The sequence below is a fragment of the Xyrauchen texanus genome, chromosome 9, assembly GCF_025860055.1.
Source record: "Xyrauchen texanus isolate HMW12.3.18 chromosome 9, RBS_HiC_50CHRs, whole genome shotgun sequence".
Taxonomy (NCBI): Eukaryota; Metazoa; Chordata; class Actinopteri; order Cypriniformes; family Catostomidae; genus Xyrauchen; species Xyrauchen texanus.
Window position 1 is genome coordinate 45,868,415 of NC_068284.1, and position 19,848 is coordinate 45,888,262.

At 37.9% G+C, this 19,848-nt stretch overlaps 1 protein-coding gene across 1 annotated transcript; it reads right to left on the reverse strand.

Annotated features, from left to right (window-relative positions):
* Positions 1–70: 70 nt before the first annotated feature.
* rab12 (RAB12, member RAS oncogene family) lies at positions 71–16,149 on the reverse strand. The gene is made up of 6 exons (XM_052134439.1): positions 15,779–16,149; positions 13,797–13,857; positions 6,696–6,834; positions 6,476–6,565; positions 5,844–5,948; positions 71–4,019 (listed from the first exon to the last, which is right to left on the reverse strand). Exons 1-6 carry the CDS (start codon positions 15,981–15,983, stop codon positions 3,912–3,914), a joined length of 708 nt encoding a protein of 235 aa, XP_051990399.1. The 5' UTR covers positions 15,984–16,149; the 3' UTR covers positions 71–3,911.
* Between the last annotated feature and the right edge of the window lie 3,699 nt (positions 16,150–19,848).

Sequence of the window (19,848 nt, forward strand, 5' to 3'; positions counted from 1 at the left end):
CTAAGCTTATGTAAAAAGAAGAGAAAAGCATGAAAAAATGTTACACACACGTGTAATAAATTTAGATCTTTATTTGCACGTCATTAGTTTAAGAATGCCACAAGTTATAAATATCACAAAACCGCTTAAACATGCCAAACTGTCCCAAATACCTAATATCAGCGTATTATTTGTACAAAGTACTCTTCTGTTTTCCAATGCAATGAGAATCCATTTCATGTTTTTGTAAATACTGCAATTGGCCAAGAGATTGAAGCAAGAATACGGCAAAATATTCTGTACAAAACTAAAGATTTCTAAAGGCAACGTGTATTGCTACTAGACAAGAGTAACTGGAAATGACTGTGAATTACAATGAAACTTGATGTTTCATCGACAGACTTTCTGTAGAACATGACGTTCCATTTCCATTTGGGAAGATCTGCAAAGCTTACAATACATTTAAAACGGACAAAGCCTTCAACCAATATGAAAACACTAGGTTTCTGTTGCCGCAAGTTAAATAACTTGTAACTACAGGGTTGGGAGGAATTCAGATATGATCAAAAATAAATAATAAATTCACCAATCCTGCAGAGACATAAAGCACTTGGGTGAAAAAGATTGAAAATGTTAGAATATGGCACAAGCTTGCAAACATGAACAATTGTGAGGTTAAACACGTTCTCTAACACCGTTACCACAAATAAACCATAAGTTTAGGTTGGTTTTTACATTTTAAGGTCTTGCAATTAGTATTTCACTCTGACAATAAAACGGAGAGTTAGATGGGGTTATTAGAATAATACAGAACAGAAAAAATACAGCAAAAAAGCTAAACAACACAATAGTCAGATATTAAAACAGGCTGATCAGTGTAACACTGGCTTCTGACGGGGACGTCATGTGAACGCATTTATCAGAAACACACAACATAAACAAATCGGCACAACTCACGACTAGCATCGATTTTGTTAGTTGAAATAATACTGGGAATCTCACAAAACCTGGCAAGAACATACAGGCCATGTGTCACCTAAAAGTAATAATAATAAAGCCTATTTTTGTTGACTATATTCAAGAGAAATACTGTAATTACTGTCATTTTAAACTGCAGTAATTATATATAAATTTTGTGGTTTTTATACTGCATTTCATTGTCAATTTACTGAACTGTAATGACAATTACATTTTAATATATTATATTTTTTTGGGGCATTACAGTAATTACAACTGTGGGGTAAAAAAAAAAGTACTATTCCAAAAAATAGGATTTTTCTTAATGCAAAAAAAACAAATATATATATATAATTTTTTTATTATTCATTTTTTTTTAATTTTTTTTTTAACATTTTTATAATTTTTTTTTGAGGAAAAATGACCTAGATATTACTTCATAAGATTCACACAATAAGAAACACAAATGTTTTTTTTTATATATATATATATATAGAGTTCCACTAAAACTCCCATAAATTGGCAGAAAATAATTAACGACCAGTGCTACCCTTTACATGTGCAAGGCCATCAAAACACCTTTTAAAAAAATGACTGCTGTAATACACAACTATATTTGTAATATGTTTAATATTGTATCTAGGCATAGTTTAACCAAAAAGGAAGATTCTGTCACTATTTCCCCTCATAATGTTCTAAACCTGCTCATGACTTCTTTCACTCAACACAAAAGATGTTAGGAAAAATGACTTCTTTCTTACGTCTGGAAAAAGATGCAATGAAAGCGAATAGTGACTGAGACTAACAAACTGCCTAACATCTCCTTTTGTCTTCCACAGAGGGAACAAGTAAATGATGACAGAATTTGCAACTGTCCTTTTAAAGGGGTAGCACACCCAAAAATAACAATTCTCTCATCATCACCCTCATGCTATACCAGATGTGTCTGACTTACTTTCTTCTACAGAACACAAATGAAGATTTTAAGAGGAATATTTCAGCTCTGTAGGTCCTTACAACACAAGTGAATGGTGGCCAGAACTTTGAAGATCCAAAAAGCACATAAAGGCAGCATAAAAGTAATCCAGCCTCAAGTGATCAAATCCATGTCTCCAGAAGTGATATGAAAGATGAGGGTGAGAAACAGATCAATATTTAAATCTTATTTTACTATAAATTTCTACGTTCACTTCCACATTTGTTCTTTTGTTTTTGTCAATTCGCATTCTTCATGCATATCGCCACATACTGGGCAGGGAAGATAATTTACAGTATAAAAAAAAAAGGACTTAAATATTGATCTGTTTCTCACTCACACCTATCATATCACTTCTGAAGACATGGACCTGATCACTTGAGGCTGGATGACTTTTATGCTGCCTTTATGTGCTTTTTGGGCCTTCAAAGTTCTGACCACCATTCACTTGCATTGTATGGACAAAAATCCATTTGTGTTCAGCAGAAGAAAGTCATACACATCTGTGATGGCATGAGAGCAAATAAACGATGAGAGAATTTTCCTTTTTTAGTGAACTGTCCTTTTAACTTCAGTCCTTCATCTATACAGGCAATATAGATGATTTAATCAATGATTGGGCCAATAACTTCAACAAATTCACTGGAAGCAGTGGCAAAATGACATTAATGGGAGAGTCTTAGGAAGAAGTGTACTTTTATTCTTCCGTATATGATGATGATGACACCCATCCGAGTATCAAAACCGTGTCTCTTTATACCCTTCATCTACTCTCCGTGGAGAAATAGCCCTTTCAGTTCCGCATTCGCAAGTCCGACCCGTGCGACACCCAATTAATGACTTTTATTTGCAAAACAAAAGTTAATGGCATTGACAGAGAACTTCTAAGCAACAATAACATTAATCTCCTGTACACAGGTCCTTCACTAACGTTCAGCATGTTAGCTGCTCATAAACTAGCTATGAATAGATTGTAGTGCAAAACACATCAAATAAAATTAAATCTAATTTAATCCTCAAAAAAATAACAACGGGTGAATCTCAATAAAATCTGTCAAGAACATGTCCCAAATGCTGTTAATGTGGTGTGAATAAATCTCATTCTCATTACTGTAAGATGAAAAAAAAAAAAGTATTTTATTTAAATTGAGAAGCATTGATGTGCATAACGGTAGCATTTGATGCACATTAGAATAATGGGAATTACAAAAAAGTCAAAGTAAAAACACCCATCCGCATGACTGAAATAATGCATTTTACAGCTTCGTTTTCTTAGTTTTGGGGGTGAAATGTGACCCTGACATGTTTTTGTGAGATTCACCCGAACACTGATAAGGCCGCAAGGCATAAAGTCATAATAAATGAGATGACTCCCAAACTCAATAATAGGCCGAATGAACCACCTCGTAAACACACAGCCGACAGAAAGCAATTACACGTGGCATGAAATTTACATCCACTTTGCTATGAATGCCAAATTAATTCAGAAAAGAGCTTCTTAATTTGAGACCTGGAAGAACCAGTGATGTATGCATCCCAAAATGACAAATGTGTGCTTTAAATGCGGAAGAGAAATTAAACTTGTCTCCTTTGTCCCACATATGCATTACATGGCAATGTAAAGTGTAGTAAATTAGAGTTGATGGATTATGGCATATGCATGTGGTGCGTATGCAGTAGTATCCAACAGGGGAGACACATGTAGGACAAACACGATCCTGTGCTTCCCAGAAATGAGGTAGTGCAATATGGGGCGCCAGAAAGAAATGCGTGTATGTATTCTGATCTATTCATCTGATGTGCCATATTTGTAATGTATTAAATAAAACAGTCGATCGTTTCTGAATCATTTACTGTGGAGGAGGAATACAAATGAAATACTGATCCATATGGGCTGGAGTCATGAGCACATCACCCTCTGGTGGCTGTAACAGCTTGTGTTGAGATATAATACTGAGTGAGGGAGGCGTTTGGGGCTTTAAGGTGCTCGAGCTGAATCTCAACAGCAGCGAGTGCGAGGAGGTTGCAGCTCAGGTGGAATATCGGGCTCGGGCTGAAGTGATAGGATGCTGTTGGACAGCTCATTACTGGGGACTTCAAGTGGCATCTATGGAAAAATAACATTTAGAAAATGTAGAAGACTGCACACAAAAATGCCAAAAACAACCTTCAATCAAAAGTTGCCTTTAAACGCAATTTCTGGTATTCAATGTTTTAACCCTTTCAGCTCTGAAGGTGATTTTAAAGATTTCCTGTTTCAGTGGCATAACCAAAATTAAGGCTTATAACTTGACAAAAAATACAAGGAGGGTCAAGTGTTTGGTATCATTGTAAAGAAAGCTTTTCACATCTTTTAATGATATAGATTGACACATTCTGAGACTGAAACTGCTGAAAATAAATAAAATAAAAAATATATAAAACAAACCTCACAAAAACTTGAGCCAAAAATTAACTTACTTTCTAATTTTTCCATTTTGACATGACATATCTCTGGGTGTAAATAATGTGGCTCAGAAAAACTGCTTTTGTTTTGTTCCCAATCATGTCAACTGTTTCTGCGAAATTGTGTGTTGATACGACATTCAAAAGTTATAGCATTACAAAATAATTTATCATAGTGTTCAAAAACGTTTCCATGTGTCCAAAAGCCTCTCCAAACAAACAAAACATAATAATTGTACATAAGAGCTAATTACACATGCAAACACAACAATGACAAGATCATTGCAATGTAATGGTTTGCATAGCATGGAGGCATGATTTTAGTTTCATTCTGTGTCATTTGAGTCATCATTGGGTCTGTGTCATGTATTTGGCGCCATCTCCTGGTGGTCATATGTAACATTGTGCTTCCTGTGGACTATCTAATGATCTATGTATTGATTACCTTATGCGTGGGCTCGTTTGAAAGACAATCACCTTCTCTAAGTAATGGTATGTGATTGTTTTTAGTTTGAGGTATTTAGTAGAAACTAGGCATGTGACGGTACAAAATTTTCACATCAATATAATTGCTGGAGCCTTTATCACGGTATTGAATTATATGACAAAAAATAGGTTGAAAGATTAAATAACAGAAAACAAAGAACTTTGACAAGAACATACATACATACATACACACACATATATATATATATATTGGCCATTTCATTTATCATTCATTATGTCATTTATGCCGCATACATGCAGTGTTGTGAATCTTGATTAATTGATGAAAAAAACACTACTGTGCGGTAAGAAACATGTTAACAATTTGGCTAAAAGGTTATTAGAATTATTTATGATATTTTGAAGTGCCCACAATAACAATGACATGCATGTTAATTACAGTGATATACTGTATTACCGAATACCATCACATGCCTAGTAAGATTAAGATTCAACTTTATTGTCATTGTGCAGTGTACACGTACAGAGCCAATGAAATGCATTTGTTTTCGCATATCCCAACTAGCTGGGGTCAGCCATGAAACGGCGCCCCTGGAGCAGATTGGGTCAAGGGCCTTGCTCAAGGGCCCAACAGTGGTATCTTGGCGGTGCTGGGGCTTGAACCCCCAACCATTCGGTCAGTAACCCAGAGCCTTAACCGCTGAGCTACCACTTTCCCACGTAGATAGTGAAGAAAAAAACAAACCTTGAGCACAGCTCCATATTCTCAGAAAATCCAACTGTGTATGGTTGCTTAACATGTTGGTTAGAAAGACAGGAAGGGGCAAAGTACGCAGATCTTGGCCAAAATAATCAGCAAAGTGAGCCAGACTTTATGCTGATAATCAAAAGTGTGGTTCTGAGAGACTTTCGACACCCTACAAAACGTTTTAGTTCACTAGCCTTTATTTAACGATAGCCGTTTCCTAATATATACTGTCAAGTCAAACTTTTAGTACACAAGCTCAAATAATAAACAGTAAAACAGCGCCACACTCACCTTATTCAAAATATCATTGACTAGTTTAAGAAATATTTCATCCACGTTGAAGTTATCCTTGGCACTGGCCTCACAGAAACGCATACCTGATATCCGTGAAGCAAACTGCAATTTAGAAAAAAAGATAAATCATTTTTTGGATTAATTACATATATGAATGAATTAATTAATTACACGTATTGAAACATTCACTGATTCTAAAATGTATTTCAAACTATCACTTTCATCTTCTTATTATTATTATTATTTTGTACAGCAAGCAAAAACGTACAGTATGTGCATTGCTTTTGATAAGAAAGTACATACTTCTCAGCGGAGTATGTAGTAAGAGAGTACATACATGCCAGTATTGGGACAAACTACCATTTAATAAAAATTGTGTTTTGATACCGCAGACACCTTTTTAGTCTACTGTTTGTCACAGACTGTGTATCTGCATTTTATCTCATGTATTATTATTATTATACTTAATAGCTACTGATTATACAGTGTAAACATTTCTCCAAAAAGACAAAATCGCCCCTATATTTAAACGTGCCTTAATAGAAGATTGCGCCCCCCAGAGGAAGACAGGTTTATGTCTCATTGGTAACCGTTATGTGCTTGCAACATTTTCCACGTAATGGTCTCACCCTCTCGGCTTGTTGCCGTGAGACGACGCGATCAGACTCACAGTCCAGCTTGTTCCCGACCAACAGGAGTTCAGCATCCTCTGACGCATACTGCACAGAACCAAAACAGCTACAAGTTAGAGAAGAACCAATCTGTAGGCGAAGAAACTGTAATTTGAGGCATAACATCAATAATCATTGGGTTTGATGATTTGGAATAATGGAATAATGATTGGAACACCTTATCAATCATTTTCATCCATTTGGGCAGGTCGTCAAAGGTTTCCTGTTTGGTGATGTCATAGACGAGTACGATGCCTTTCGCACCACGGTAATACGCTGAAGTGATGCTGTTAAACCTCTCCTGACCCGCCGTGTCCCTGTGAATTCAACATTACACTCATATGACATTCAGAGTGGGGAATAAATCTTCTGATACTCTAAAATAAATAAACGGTAAAATGATATACTGTCGAGTGCACACATTAAAGTGCACATGTAGATCAGGATTCAATTGGATATCCGTCATCATAGGGAAATAAAGCTGAACTAACATGTTGATACCAATAGGTGTACTGGACACACATACACAAACAAACACTGTAAGGTGGCATTCACACAGGACATGTTCTTTGCATTCCAAAACAACAAGGTGGAGCAAAAAGAAATGGAATAGAACAGAGTCCCAAAAAATGTTTTTCTCTATCATTCATCGCTTCAAAACTAACTCAAACGAAATAGATCTTAAAATATTTTTCGTTTTCGTTTTTAATACTTTGACTTGTGCATGTTACAAAATAGTTTGTTGCTTTTAACGTCTCCATCTGTTGCATCGCAAACATGCCATCTACTGGCCATGAGTTTCATATGCATGTAATAAGCCAATCGTGTGGCAGCAGTGCAATGCATAAAATCATGCAGATACGGGTCAGGAACTTCAGTTAATGTTCACATCAACCATCAAAATGGGGAAAAATGTGATCTGGACCGTGGCATGATTGTTGGTGCCAGATGGGCTGGTTTGAGTATTTCTGTATCTGCTGATCTCTTGGGATTTTCACACACAACAGTCTCTAGAATTTACTGCGAATGGTGCCAAAAACATCCAGTTAGCGGCAGTTCTGTGGATGAAAACGCCTTGTTGATGAGAGAGATCAGCAGAGAATGGCCAGATTGGTTCGAGCTGACAGAAAGGATATGGTAACTCAGATAACCACTCTGTACAATTGCAGTGAGCAGAATAGCATCTCAGAATGCACAACACGTTGAACCTTGTTTTCTGCTGTTGTAGCCCATTCACCTTCAGGTTTGATGTGTTAATTCCACAGAACTGTAGCTAATGAAATCCCAGGAGATCAGCAGTTACAGCAATACTCAATTCAGCCCATCTGGCACCAACAATCATGCCACGGTCCAAATCACTGAGATCATATTTTAGCACAAATGGAGCACAAGTACATGTTCTGTGTGTACTCCCTGTAAAGCCTAAACATACTTTAAGTACATGAAGGCAGACCAAATCACGCGGTCTAGTTGAACATACATAATGTGCGTTTGAGAGTTACTGTGACGGTAAAGATGTGGTCACACTTGGCTTTGGGCATGCAAAATTATTTCAGACAAGATATGACGTCACGTTATAGGGCTTATGGTTGAAATAATTAGTATAGTACATGTATCACAAATAACCAATAATATTATCTTCTAGTCACTTTCCTGCAATAATAAAAACAAGCAGCTTTGAAATATGTATTCCTTAAATTGAGTCAAGAGGCCAATCTCTGACGTTTCAATCTTCTATTGGCCATATGTCTTATCGCCATCTGAATTAGCAGGTCAGAGTTGGCCAAACTTGAACTTTTGTGCAGAGCAGAATGCTAAATATCTTTGCATGAGCTTGCGTTTCTGGTGTTCATAGCGCCCCTTCTGGCAACATTGAGAATGCATTATTTTGAAACGCAACAATGCGCATAATCGAGCTGGAAGCGTCTGCGTTCACATACTTGCATAGAGTTTGTTTAAGCCTTTAAGACTTAAAAATGTTCAGTTCTGACAGCTAGTGATAATTTGATTTAGAATGGAAACAACACATTTACCATTTTAATTGAAGGCTGGAACAGTCAAAACAATGGGAAGAAATGTCAAATTTCCAGTAATCAGTGAAGACAATATATCTGTATGTGATGATCATACCATTTGCTTCTTCCATCCATTAATATGTACATGCTATGATTAGTGCCCCAAATCAGATTAAAATATTTTAGTTAGATGATTTTCAAAACAGACATTGAGATTTCATAGAAAAAGTAACGGAGATTAATTTTGAATATTTGTGTCCTCATTTTAACTGTACCTTCCTGTATCCACCCTAGTCTGGCTGTATGATGCCAAAAAGAGGATCGGTGAGGTGTCACGTGTCAATAAGCATTTAAGGTTGACAGAAGGAGTCATGGATGCTGGGTAGGACATGCGTTACAGATGTGATGTTCAAAAGCAGACATCTGCGAATGTGTAATATGAGAAAAGTGGGTGGGCAGGTGATCGGGTGGTTGGTATTAATTTGTGATTGGTTGGGAAAAAGGCAGATAATGACTGACCCAGACTCCACTGGAACTACGTAAAGACTGGTTAACACTAATATAGAAACAAACTGAACAGAATTGTATAGAATAGTATAGAACAGAACCAAACCGAAAAGAACCGAATTGATTAAAATAGAACAGAGGAGCAAAACATGTCAAATTTCCAGTAATCAGTGAAGACAATATATCTGTATGTGATGATCATACCATTTGCTTCTTCCATCCATTAATATGTACATGCTATGATTAGTGATGAGATCCGACCAGAAATGCTGAAAGCTTTGGATGTGGAGGGGGTGTCATGGATGACACGCCTCTTCAACATTGCGTGGAAATCTGGGCAGAACGGGGTGGTGGTTCCCCTCTTCAAAAAGGGAGATCAGAGAGTGTGTGCCAACTACAGGGGTATCACACTTCTCAGCCTCCCTGGTAAAGTTTACTCCAAGGTGCTGGAGAGGAGGGTTCGGCCGATTGTCGAACCTCGGATTGAAGAGGAACAATGCGGTTTTAGGTCCTGGCCGTGGAGCGACGGACCAGATCTTTACTCTTGCAAGGATCCTGGAGGGGCCTGGGAGTATGCCCATCCGGTCTACATGTGTTTTGTGGATCTGGAGAAGGCGTATGACCGGGTCCCCGGGAGAGACTGTGGGAGGTGCTGCGGGAGTACGGGGTGGGGGGTCCCTTCTTAGGGCGATCCAATCCCTGTACGTCCAAAGCGAGAGCTGTGTCGGGTCCTCGGCACGAAGTCGAGTTCATTCCATGTGGGGTTGGTCTCTGCCAAGGCTGCGCTTTGTCACCAATCCTGTTTGTGATATTCATGGACAGAATATCAAAGCGTAGTCGGGTGGGGAAGGTGTGCTGGTTCGGTGGGCTGGGGATCTCATCAGCTGCTTTTGCAGATGATGTTGTCTTCATGTCATCATCGGTCCGTGACCTTCAGCTCTCACTGGATAAACGGCAGTCGAGTGTGAAGCAGCTGGGATGAGGATTAGCACCTCTAAATCTGAGGCCATGGTTCTCAGCAGGAAACCGATGGAGTGCGTACTCCAGGTAGGGAATGAAGTTTTGCCCCAAGTGAAGGAGTTCAAGTACCTCGGGGTCTTGTTCTCGAGTGAGGGACAATGGAGCGGGAGGTTGGCCGGAGAATCGGGGCAGCGAGGCGGTATTGCACTCGCTCTATCGCACCGTTGTCAAGAAAAGAGAGCTGAGCCGAAAGGCAAAGCTCTCGATCTACCGGTCAATTTTTGTTCCTACCCTCACCTATGGTCATGAAGGTTGGGTCATGACCCGAAAGAACTAGGTCGCGAGTACAAGCGGCCGAAATGGGCTTCCTCAGAAGGGTGGCGGGCTTCTCCCTTAGAGATAGGGTGAGGAGCTCAGTCAACCGTGAGGAGCTCGGAGTAGAGCCGCTGCTCCTTTGTGTTGAAAGGAGTCAGTTGAGGTGGTTTGGGCATCTGGTAAGGATGCCCCCTGGCCGCCTCCCTAGGGAGGTGTTTCAGGCACGTCCAGCTGGGAGGAGTCCTCGGGGAAGACCAAGGACTAGGTGGAGAGATTACATCTCCACACTGGCCTGGGAGCATCTCGAGGTCCCCCAGTCAGAGTTGGTTAATGTGGCTCGGGATAGGGAAGTTTGGGGCCCCCTGCTGGAGCAGCTGCCCCCGCGACCCGACTTCGGATAAGCGGTTGAAGATGGATGGATGGATGGATGGATGGAGAGGAGCAAAACAGAAGAGTATAGAATAGTCTAGAATCAAACCATATAGAACAGAATCAAACAGAACTGAATGTAGTATAGAATTAACTAAATACAGTGGCAATAAAAGTATTTGAACCCTTTGGAATTACCTGCATTTATGTATAAATTTGTCTTAGATCTTCATCTAAGTTACAATAATGAAAACACACTTCGTTTTAACGAACACACAAATTACTGTATTGTTCAGTACATTTTGAATACATCATTCAAACATTCACAGTGTAGGTTGTGAACGGTGTTATGTACCTCTAGGCTAATGACGTCAATGAAAGTTAGAGACAGGAGTTGGAAAACCTGGCATCCAATTAATGAAACTAGATTGGAGGTGTGGGTTAGAGCTACTTTGACTTATAAAAAGCACTCAAACATTTTGAGTTTGCTATTCACAACAAGCATCTGCTGACGTGCCTCGAAAAAAAGAGATCTCAGAAGACCTACAATCAAGAATTGTTACTTTGCATAAAGCTGGAAAGGATTACAAAGTAATCTTGAAGAGCTTAGATATTTATATGTCCACAGTTAGACAAATTGTCTATATATGGAGACGATTTAGTACTATGGGTACTCTCACTAGAAGTGGCTGTCCTGCCAAGATGACTCAAAGGCACACCGCAGGATGCTCAACGAGGTCAAAAAGAATCCAAGTGTAGAAAAGGCCCCAAAGTTATGTTAATGTTGCTATTATTTAGTACAGTTGACCATATTAGGCTTTATGTTTTCACGTTTACTTCCGTTTAATCAGTGCTGGCCAACGCGCGCGCTGGTTTGTATATTATCTGACGTCACGCAGTTTGTATGCAGTAGAATAGAGATAGTCGGTCGGTTGGATTGTTGTGAACTGCACCTTTCTTCAGAGTGTGCGTAAATGAGAAGAGTAAGTACATCTGTGATGTCGTATTATTTGTTATACTAGTTATTTCTGTGATTTGAGGTGCATTAAGGAGTTTTAAGAGTTTGAGGAGTTGCTATGCGACCGCGAGTGCTATTTATATCTGCGCTCGTACATTTCACGTTCGAGCTCGGCTCATCTGATTTAGTACGTCATGTTAAAGACATGTAATCTAATATCTTGATGTGTTTTATACTTTCATATTTGTTGTTGGGATTGATCAGTGCTTTGTAATTTAGTATATTGTTATTTGGATCGCTTTAGAGGTTTTTCTATCAAAGCTGTGTTAACTCGTATGGAACATTGCATCCAGTACGGGGTTTTTTCCACGATAACGCATCAAGCTGTTTAGTTATTTAGAAGCTATAAAGTGTATTAGTATAGATGATAGTAAATGATGTCTATGTTAATGGGAATTACCTTATGATAAACTCTGAGAATCCTGTATATTAATGTTTACATCTTTTCACTATGCTTACATTATTATAGTTTTAGAGATATACTGTATAGTTATATACTGACTATTGTTTGCTTATGTTTTGCAATGTATATTAGTGTTTATAGAGGGATGTGTATGCATATGTTTCATTTATTCATTCTGTATTTGTTTATCTCTTTATAGAAAACCACACTAATACAATCAGAATTCACAAGAAAGAAGAATAAAGAATAGAAAGAGAATTATCTCTCTGCTCATCATTTCATACTCTGGAAGATTTGGCCTTGAGTGGTGTTCTGGCCGACACACCTGAGTGAACTTAGTGATAAACCCAGAATTAGCACATAGACTGAGCGTCTACCTAATATCTTCACTACACCAAGAGTGACAGATAAAGACTTGAGGGTATTATTGGAACTGATTAACATCTCTGTTCATGAGTCTACTTTACGGAAAACATGAAAAAGGCATGGTGTCCTGACGAAGGAAGCCGCTGTTTTCCAGCAAAAACGTTGCTGCATGCCTGAAGTTTGCCAAAGACCACCTTGACATTCAACAACGCTACTGGGAAACTGTTTTATGGACTGATGAAACTACGGTTGAATTTTTGGGGAAAAACACACAGCACTGCGTTTGGTGTAAAAAGGGCACCGCATACCAACATGAAAACATCTTCCCAATGGTGAAGTACTGCTTCAGGCCTGGACTGCTTGCCATCATCAAGGGAGAAATTAATTCCCAAGTTTATCAAGATATCCTACAGGATTGTGCAGGTCTAATCCAAAACTACTGAAAACGCTTGGTTGAGGAAAGTGCTGGAGGAGGATCGACCAGTAATTAAATACAAGAGTTCACTTACTTTTTCGTAAGTGAACTCGAAAACGGGGAATGGGATGTGTTCAGTAAAGACATAAAAGATTATAATTGTCTTTGTGTTGTTAGCTTAAGCACATTGTGTTTATCTATATTTGTGACTTTGATGAAGGTGAGATCACATTTTATGACCAATTAATGCAGAAAACCAGCTAATTCCACAGGGTTCACATACTTGTTCTTGCCACTTCAATTATAATAGAACAGAACAGAGTAGATTCAAACCAAATAGAGCAGAATCTAGTAGATTAAATATGTATAGAATAGCATTGAACAATCAAATTTAATCCAATAGAATGGTATCAAACGAAACGAATGGAATAGAACTACATGAAATAGAATTTGTTGACTCAGGATAATTTCATGTGGTCGGGGGAGGAATAGAATGTAAAAACACATACATAAACACACAAGTATTTCAGTTAGTAAGATGATATTAGCGACATCGCACGTATATTGCACATATTTATATAGTCATTGTTCTGGGATACTTGTGATCACAAATAAAACAAACAAAAAATAAACAAGTTCACTGTACTTTAATAATTTTATAACCGTTATGAATGACATGGATTCTACTGGAAATTCAAAGCTTGATGTTTATGTGCTGTAATGCCCAGATAGCACGTAAACAGTGTTCTGGTCTGTTAGTTGTGAGCAAACACAAGCGCTGAATAAATCTCAGCAGCTAAAGAGGGAAGACGTCTGACTTTGAGTCTGAGCGACTGTTCTGGAATTCTATCGCATGTGCTTCTGAGACACAGGAAGTGACATGGTGAGTCAAGAGTTTCCTCTCCACTTACCAGATCTGTAACCGGATCTTCTTTCCTCTCAGTTCCACTGTTTTGATTTTAAAATCCACACCTTCAAGAACACAAACGGTGAAAACAAACACACAATAAGAGAAGCAGGATGAAAGATCAGTCATACTACGCCTACTTGTGCCACTCTAGGTGGTGCGCTTACAGTGATTTTACTATGATAAAGGCCATTTTAGGTATTCGATTTCATGTCGTACAAATGCCTTCCCTCTACTGACATACACCAAAACTTAATTCTAACTCTCATAAATATTTATCCAGAACCTCTAACCTTAAACGAACACAAAACATGTTGGGTGATCCTGCGTTAATGACAAATAACAGCTAAGACAAGCCAAAACTCTTGCTCTCTAGGCTCGTATGACAATCACAAGCGTGACAAAGCGGAAAAGAGTTAAGGCATGTTGTAGCAGCTGCGTGTCAATGTGTGTCTGGCTATTCTGGGATATTAGGTTATAGTGAAACTAATCTGACCTGAAGACCGATCATAACTGACTACACTACTGCTCTAATACAGCTGAAGTCAGAAGTTTACATACATCTTAGCCAAATACATTTAAACTCAGTTTTTCACAATTCCGGACATTTAATCGTAGAAAACATTCCCTGTTTTAGGTCAGTTTGGATCTCTACTTTATTTTAAGAATGTGAAATGTCACAATAATAGTCGAGAGAATGATTTATTTCAGATTTTATTTCTTTCATCACATTCCCAGTGGGTCAGAAGTTTACCTACACTTTGTATTTGGCATCATTGCCTTTAAATTGTTTAAATTGGGTCAAAAGTTTTGGGTCACCCTCCACAAGCTTCTCACAATACGTTGCTGGAATTTTGGCCCATTCCTCCAGACAGAACTGGTGTAACGGAGTCAGGTTTGTTGCTTCAATATATACACCAAAATTTTCCTTCCACGTGATGACATCTATTTTGTGAAGTGCATCAGTCCATCCTGCATCAAAGCCCCCCACACATGATGCTGCACCCCCATGCTTCACGGTTGGGATGGTGTTCTTCGGCTTGTAAGCCTCACCCCTTTTCCTCCAAACATAATGATGGTCATTACAGCCAAACAGTTCAATATTTGTTTCATCAGACCAGAGGACATTTCTTCAAAAAGTAAGATCTTTGTCCCCATGTGCACTTGCAAATTGTAGTCTGGCTTTTTTATGGCGTTTTGGAGCATTTGGCTTCTTTCTGGCTGAGCAGCCTTTCAGGTTATGTCGATATAGGACTCGTTTTGCTGTGGATCTAGATACTTGTCTACCTGTTTCCTCCAGCATCTTCACAAGGTCCTTTGCAGTTGTTCTGGGATCGATCTGCACTTTTCGCACCAAACTGCGTTCATCTCTAGGAGACCGAATGAGTCTCCTTCATGAGCGGTATGATGGCTGTGTGGACAATTACTTGTGTCATCCACAAAGTAGATGTCCTTAATGACTTGCCAAAACTTAGTTTGCTAATACGAAATCTGTGGAGTGGCTAAAAAAATGTGTTTTAATGATTGTAAACTTTTGACTTCAACTTTATGTAGACTATACTACACTTACATCTAGTTATCCATATATATATATATATATATATATATATATATATATATATATTACCCAAAAATATGTAGTTTTATAATTACCTAAAGTTAACTACTAACTAACATCTACAGGTTACTAATTAGCCATTGTCAACTTAATAAACCATATTTATTATATACAGTAACCTAATTATAGTTAACACATTATCTTTATCTAGTAAAACCATTATCTAGTTTTTTTGGCTAAGTTTATGTAATATGTCTAAATAAACTGGAATTTGCTTGTCTTCGGTGTACAGGAGTAAATAAACAGAACAACTGCTGGTTGTTATGGTAGCTATAAGGGGACATATAATTGACACTAGTAAACAAGTAAACCGACAGCGTTTCTTCACGAGCATCCAGACTGACAGCTCAACTTTCTGTTTGTCTTACCCACAGTGGACTTGCACGCCTCGCAGAAGGTGTCATCGGTGAATCTCTCCATCAGACTGGTCTTGCCCACGCCGCGGGAGCCGATGATGATCACCTGCAATTTATAATCAGCGGCTCGCGGAGGCATCTTCCTGCGGCGCTGCGACGCTCCCACGGCGGGTGAGCCTCCACCGGCCCACCGCTGGACATCGAATCCCGACTCCATCCAGCACTAACGGCCACTCCACATCTGCTTCACGGCTGGGGCACTTTAAATACACCCGCACATCACAGAGAGGAACTTAAATCAACTTTATATCGGCTTTTATCAGGAGTTTGTCAAAGTTAACTTCCCCTCAGTCGGTTGTTGTCCTGCGCTGGTAACACTAGAGCGGGCGTGATGTCACCACAACTTCCGGTTCCGACGCGTTCCAAAGGAAGCAGCAAATTTCCCTCTGGAATAAAAACATTTGGAGGATTCACCCATTGCAAATAATGTGAAATGTGAAACTTGAAAATAAATCGTTTCGCTTTTGATTGAATAAGAAATGAAAATATATATATATATATTAATAGAAAAATTATAGTAGTTAAATAATTAGTTAAGATTTTACTTCATCTGTTAGTTCTACATTCTGATTATGTTTACGATTTAGACAGCATAATAATTGTGTATTTTATTTATTTATAATTCTGAAAGAATTAAGAAGAAAATGTATTGGGAGAACTGTATAAAAATGCACTGGCAGCCAAACGTTTGGAATAATGTAGGCCTACAGATTTTGTTGTTTGGAAGGAAATTGGTGCTTTAATTCACCAAAGTGGCATTCAACTGATCACAAAGTATAGTCAGGACATTACTGATGTAAAAAAAAAAAAACACCACCATCACTATTTGAAAAAAAAATTATAAAAAGAAAGCCATTATTGATCAACTCTAGACAGGCCCCATTTCCAGCAGCCATCACTCCAACACCTTATCCTTGAGTAATCATTTTAAAATGATAATTTGGTACTAGAAAATCACTAGCCATTTTATCAAAAACAGTTGAAAGCTATTTGGTTCATTAAATTAATCTTACCATCATCTTTGTGTTTATTTTTGAGTTGCCACAGTATGCAATAAACTGGCATGTCTTAAGGTCAATATTAGGTAAAAATGGCACAAAATTAAATAAAGAAAAATAGATAGATAGATAGATAGATAGATAGATAGATAGATAGATAGATAGATAGATAGATAGATAGATAGATAGATAGATAGATAGAAAGAACGAAAAATATGCAGCTTTCACTATAAACTCGTCAGTCAATCATTGCTTTGAGGAATGAAGGCTATACAATTCTTGAAATTGCCACACACAAACAAAAAACTGCATACAAAGTTGTACACTACAGTCTTCAAAGACAAAGCACAACTGACTCTAACAAGGACAGAAAGAGATGTGGAAGACCAGATGTACAACTAAACAAGAGGATAAGTACATCAGAGTCTCTAGTTTGAGAAATCGACACCTCACATGTCCTCCGCTGACAGCTTCATTGAATTCTACCCGCTAAACACCAGTTTCATGTACAACAATAAAGAGAAGACTCAGGAGGAATTATGGGAAGAATTACAAAGAAAAGACACTTTTGAAATAGAAAAACAAAAAGAAAAGGTTCGAGTGGGCAAAGAAACACAGACATTGGCCAACAGATAATTGGAAAAGAGTGTTACGGATCTAAATACCATTGAGCTTTTGTGGGATCAGATAGACTGTAAGGTGCATGAGAAATGCCCGACAAGACAGCCACATCTATGGCAAGTGCTACAGGAAGTGTGGGGTGAAAGGTCACCTGAGTATCTGGACAAACTGACAGCTAGAATAACAAGGATCTGCAAAGCTGTCATTGCTGCACATGGAGGATTTTTTGATGAGAACACTTTGAAGTAGTTTAAGAAGATTTTTCTTTTTCCCAAAATTTATTAGTCATTTTTTCACATTATTAATGTCCTGACTATACACTGTGATCAGTTGAATGCCACTTTGTTTTTTTCTTCCCATTAGAGCTAAATCTGTAAATGTTTCCAAACTTTTGGCCACCAGTGTATGTTTATTTTTTAGATTGAAAGTAATAGAAAAGCTTAACATTAATAGAAAATAAATATATTTATGTATAGTTGTAAAATACATTTGTATACTACAGTATAGCCTACTATACTGCCTTATTTTGTAATAGTATAATTATAGTGTATACAGTCTACAAAAGAGTATACTGTATATTTAACTGATTGTAACTAATATTTCAGCTACTTTATGCAAATTATGTCTAAACTATAGATTCAATTTATAAAGTATCAGTTTTAATTTATTAATGGTAGATGTAAAGGGCATTTAATATATATATATATATATATATATATATATATATATATATATATATATATATATATAAACTATCGTTTTGGCAAGTTGTTTAGAACATCTACTTTGTGCATGACACAAGTAATTTTTCCAACAATTGTTTACAGACCGATTGTTCCACTTTTAATTGACTATATCACAATTCCAGGGGTCAGAAGTTTACGGCGGCTTGGAAAATTCCAGAATATTATGTCAAGCCTTTACATAATTAGCAAATTAGCTTCTGATAGGAGGTGTACTGAACTGGAGGTGTACCTGTGGATGTGTTTGAAGGCCTACCTTTAAACTCAGTGCCCTTTTGCTTGACATCATGTAAACATCAATCTGTAACACAAAAAATGTTGGAACTCCACAAGTCTGCTTCATCCTTGGGAGTAATTTCCAAATGCCTGAAGGTACCACATTATTCTGTACAAACAAAAATACACAAGTATAAACACCATGGGACCACGTAGCCATCATACCTTCTCCTAGAGATGAACGTATTTTGGTGCGAAAAGTACAAATCAATCACAGAACAACAGCAAAGGACCTTGTGAAGATGCTGGAGGAAACAGGTAGACAAGTATCTATATCCACAGTAAAACAAGTGCACATGGGGACAAAGATCTTACTTTTTCGAGAAATGTCCTCTGGTCTGATGAAATAAAACTTTAACGTTTTGGCCATAATGACCATCGTTATGTTTGGATGAAATAGGGTGCGGCTTGCAAGCCGAAGAACGCCATCCCAACCGTGAAGCATGGGGGTGCAGCATCATGTTGTGGGGGTGCTTTGATGCAGGAGGGACTGGTGCACTTCACAAAATAGATGACATCATGAGGAAGGAAATGTATGTGGATATATTGAAGCAAATTCTCAAGTCATCAGCCATGAAGTTAAAGCTTGGACACAAATGGGTCTTACAAATGGACAATGACCCCAAGCACACCTCCAAAGCTGTGGCAAAATGGCTTAAGGACAACAAAGTCAAGATATTGGAGTGACCATCACAAACTACTGACATCAGTCCAATAGGAACTTTGTGGGCAGAACTGAAAAAGCGTGTGTGAGCAAGGAGGCCAACAAACCTGACTCAGTTACACCAGTTCTGTCTGGAGGAATGGGACAAAATTCCAGCAACTTATTGTGAGAAGCTTGTGGAAGACTACCCAAAAAGTTTGTCCCAAGTTAAACAATTTAAAGGCAATGATGCCAAATACAAAGTGTCTGTAAACTTCTGACCCACTGGGAATGTGATTAAAGCAATAAAATCTGAAATAAATAATGTTCTCTATTATTATTCTGAAATAATATTATATATACTTTTATTTAACATTCTTAAAAAAAAAAGTGGTGATCCTAACTGACCTAAGACAGGGAATGTTTTTACGATTAACTGTAAGGAATTGTAAAAACTGAGTTATGGTTGTTGGCAGATCGGATGTTCCAAGCTTCTTGGAGATTTCTCCACAGTTCTATTTATTCTGTCTCAATTGCTTCTGTCTCTTTATGTAATCTCAGACTGACTCCATATTCAGTGGGGGGCATGATGTCTGTTGCAGTGCTCCCTGTTCTTCTATTCTAATCTTTTCTATTTGCAAAAAGTAATGTTTGGAGAGTCTAACATTTATATTTCCTATTGACACACTAAAGCTGAAGATATAAATAACCATCTTAAGACAAATGCTTTTGTGAAAAATT

Excerpts from the sequence above, each read along its gene's own strand:
- rab12 (XM_052134439.1), bottom strand. The coding sequence starts at position 15,983 with ATGGAGTCGGGATTCGATGTCCAGCGGTGGGCCGGTGGAGGCTCACCC. Across the intron at positions 6,835-13,796 it reads AAGATCCGGTTACAGATCTG|GGACACGGCGGGTCAGGAGA; the intron begins GTAAGTGGAGAG and ends TTGAATTCACAG. Across the intron at positions 4,020-5,843 it reads TCAATGATATTTTGAATAAG|ATGCCACTTGAAGTCCCCAG; the intron begins GTGAGTGTGGCG and ends ATTTTTCCATAG.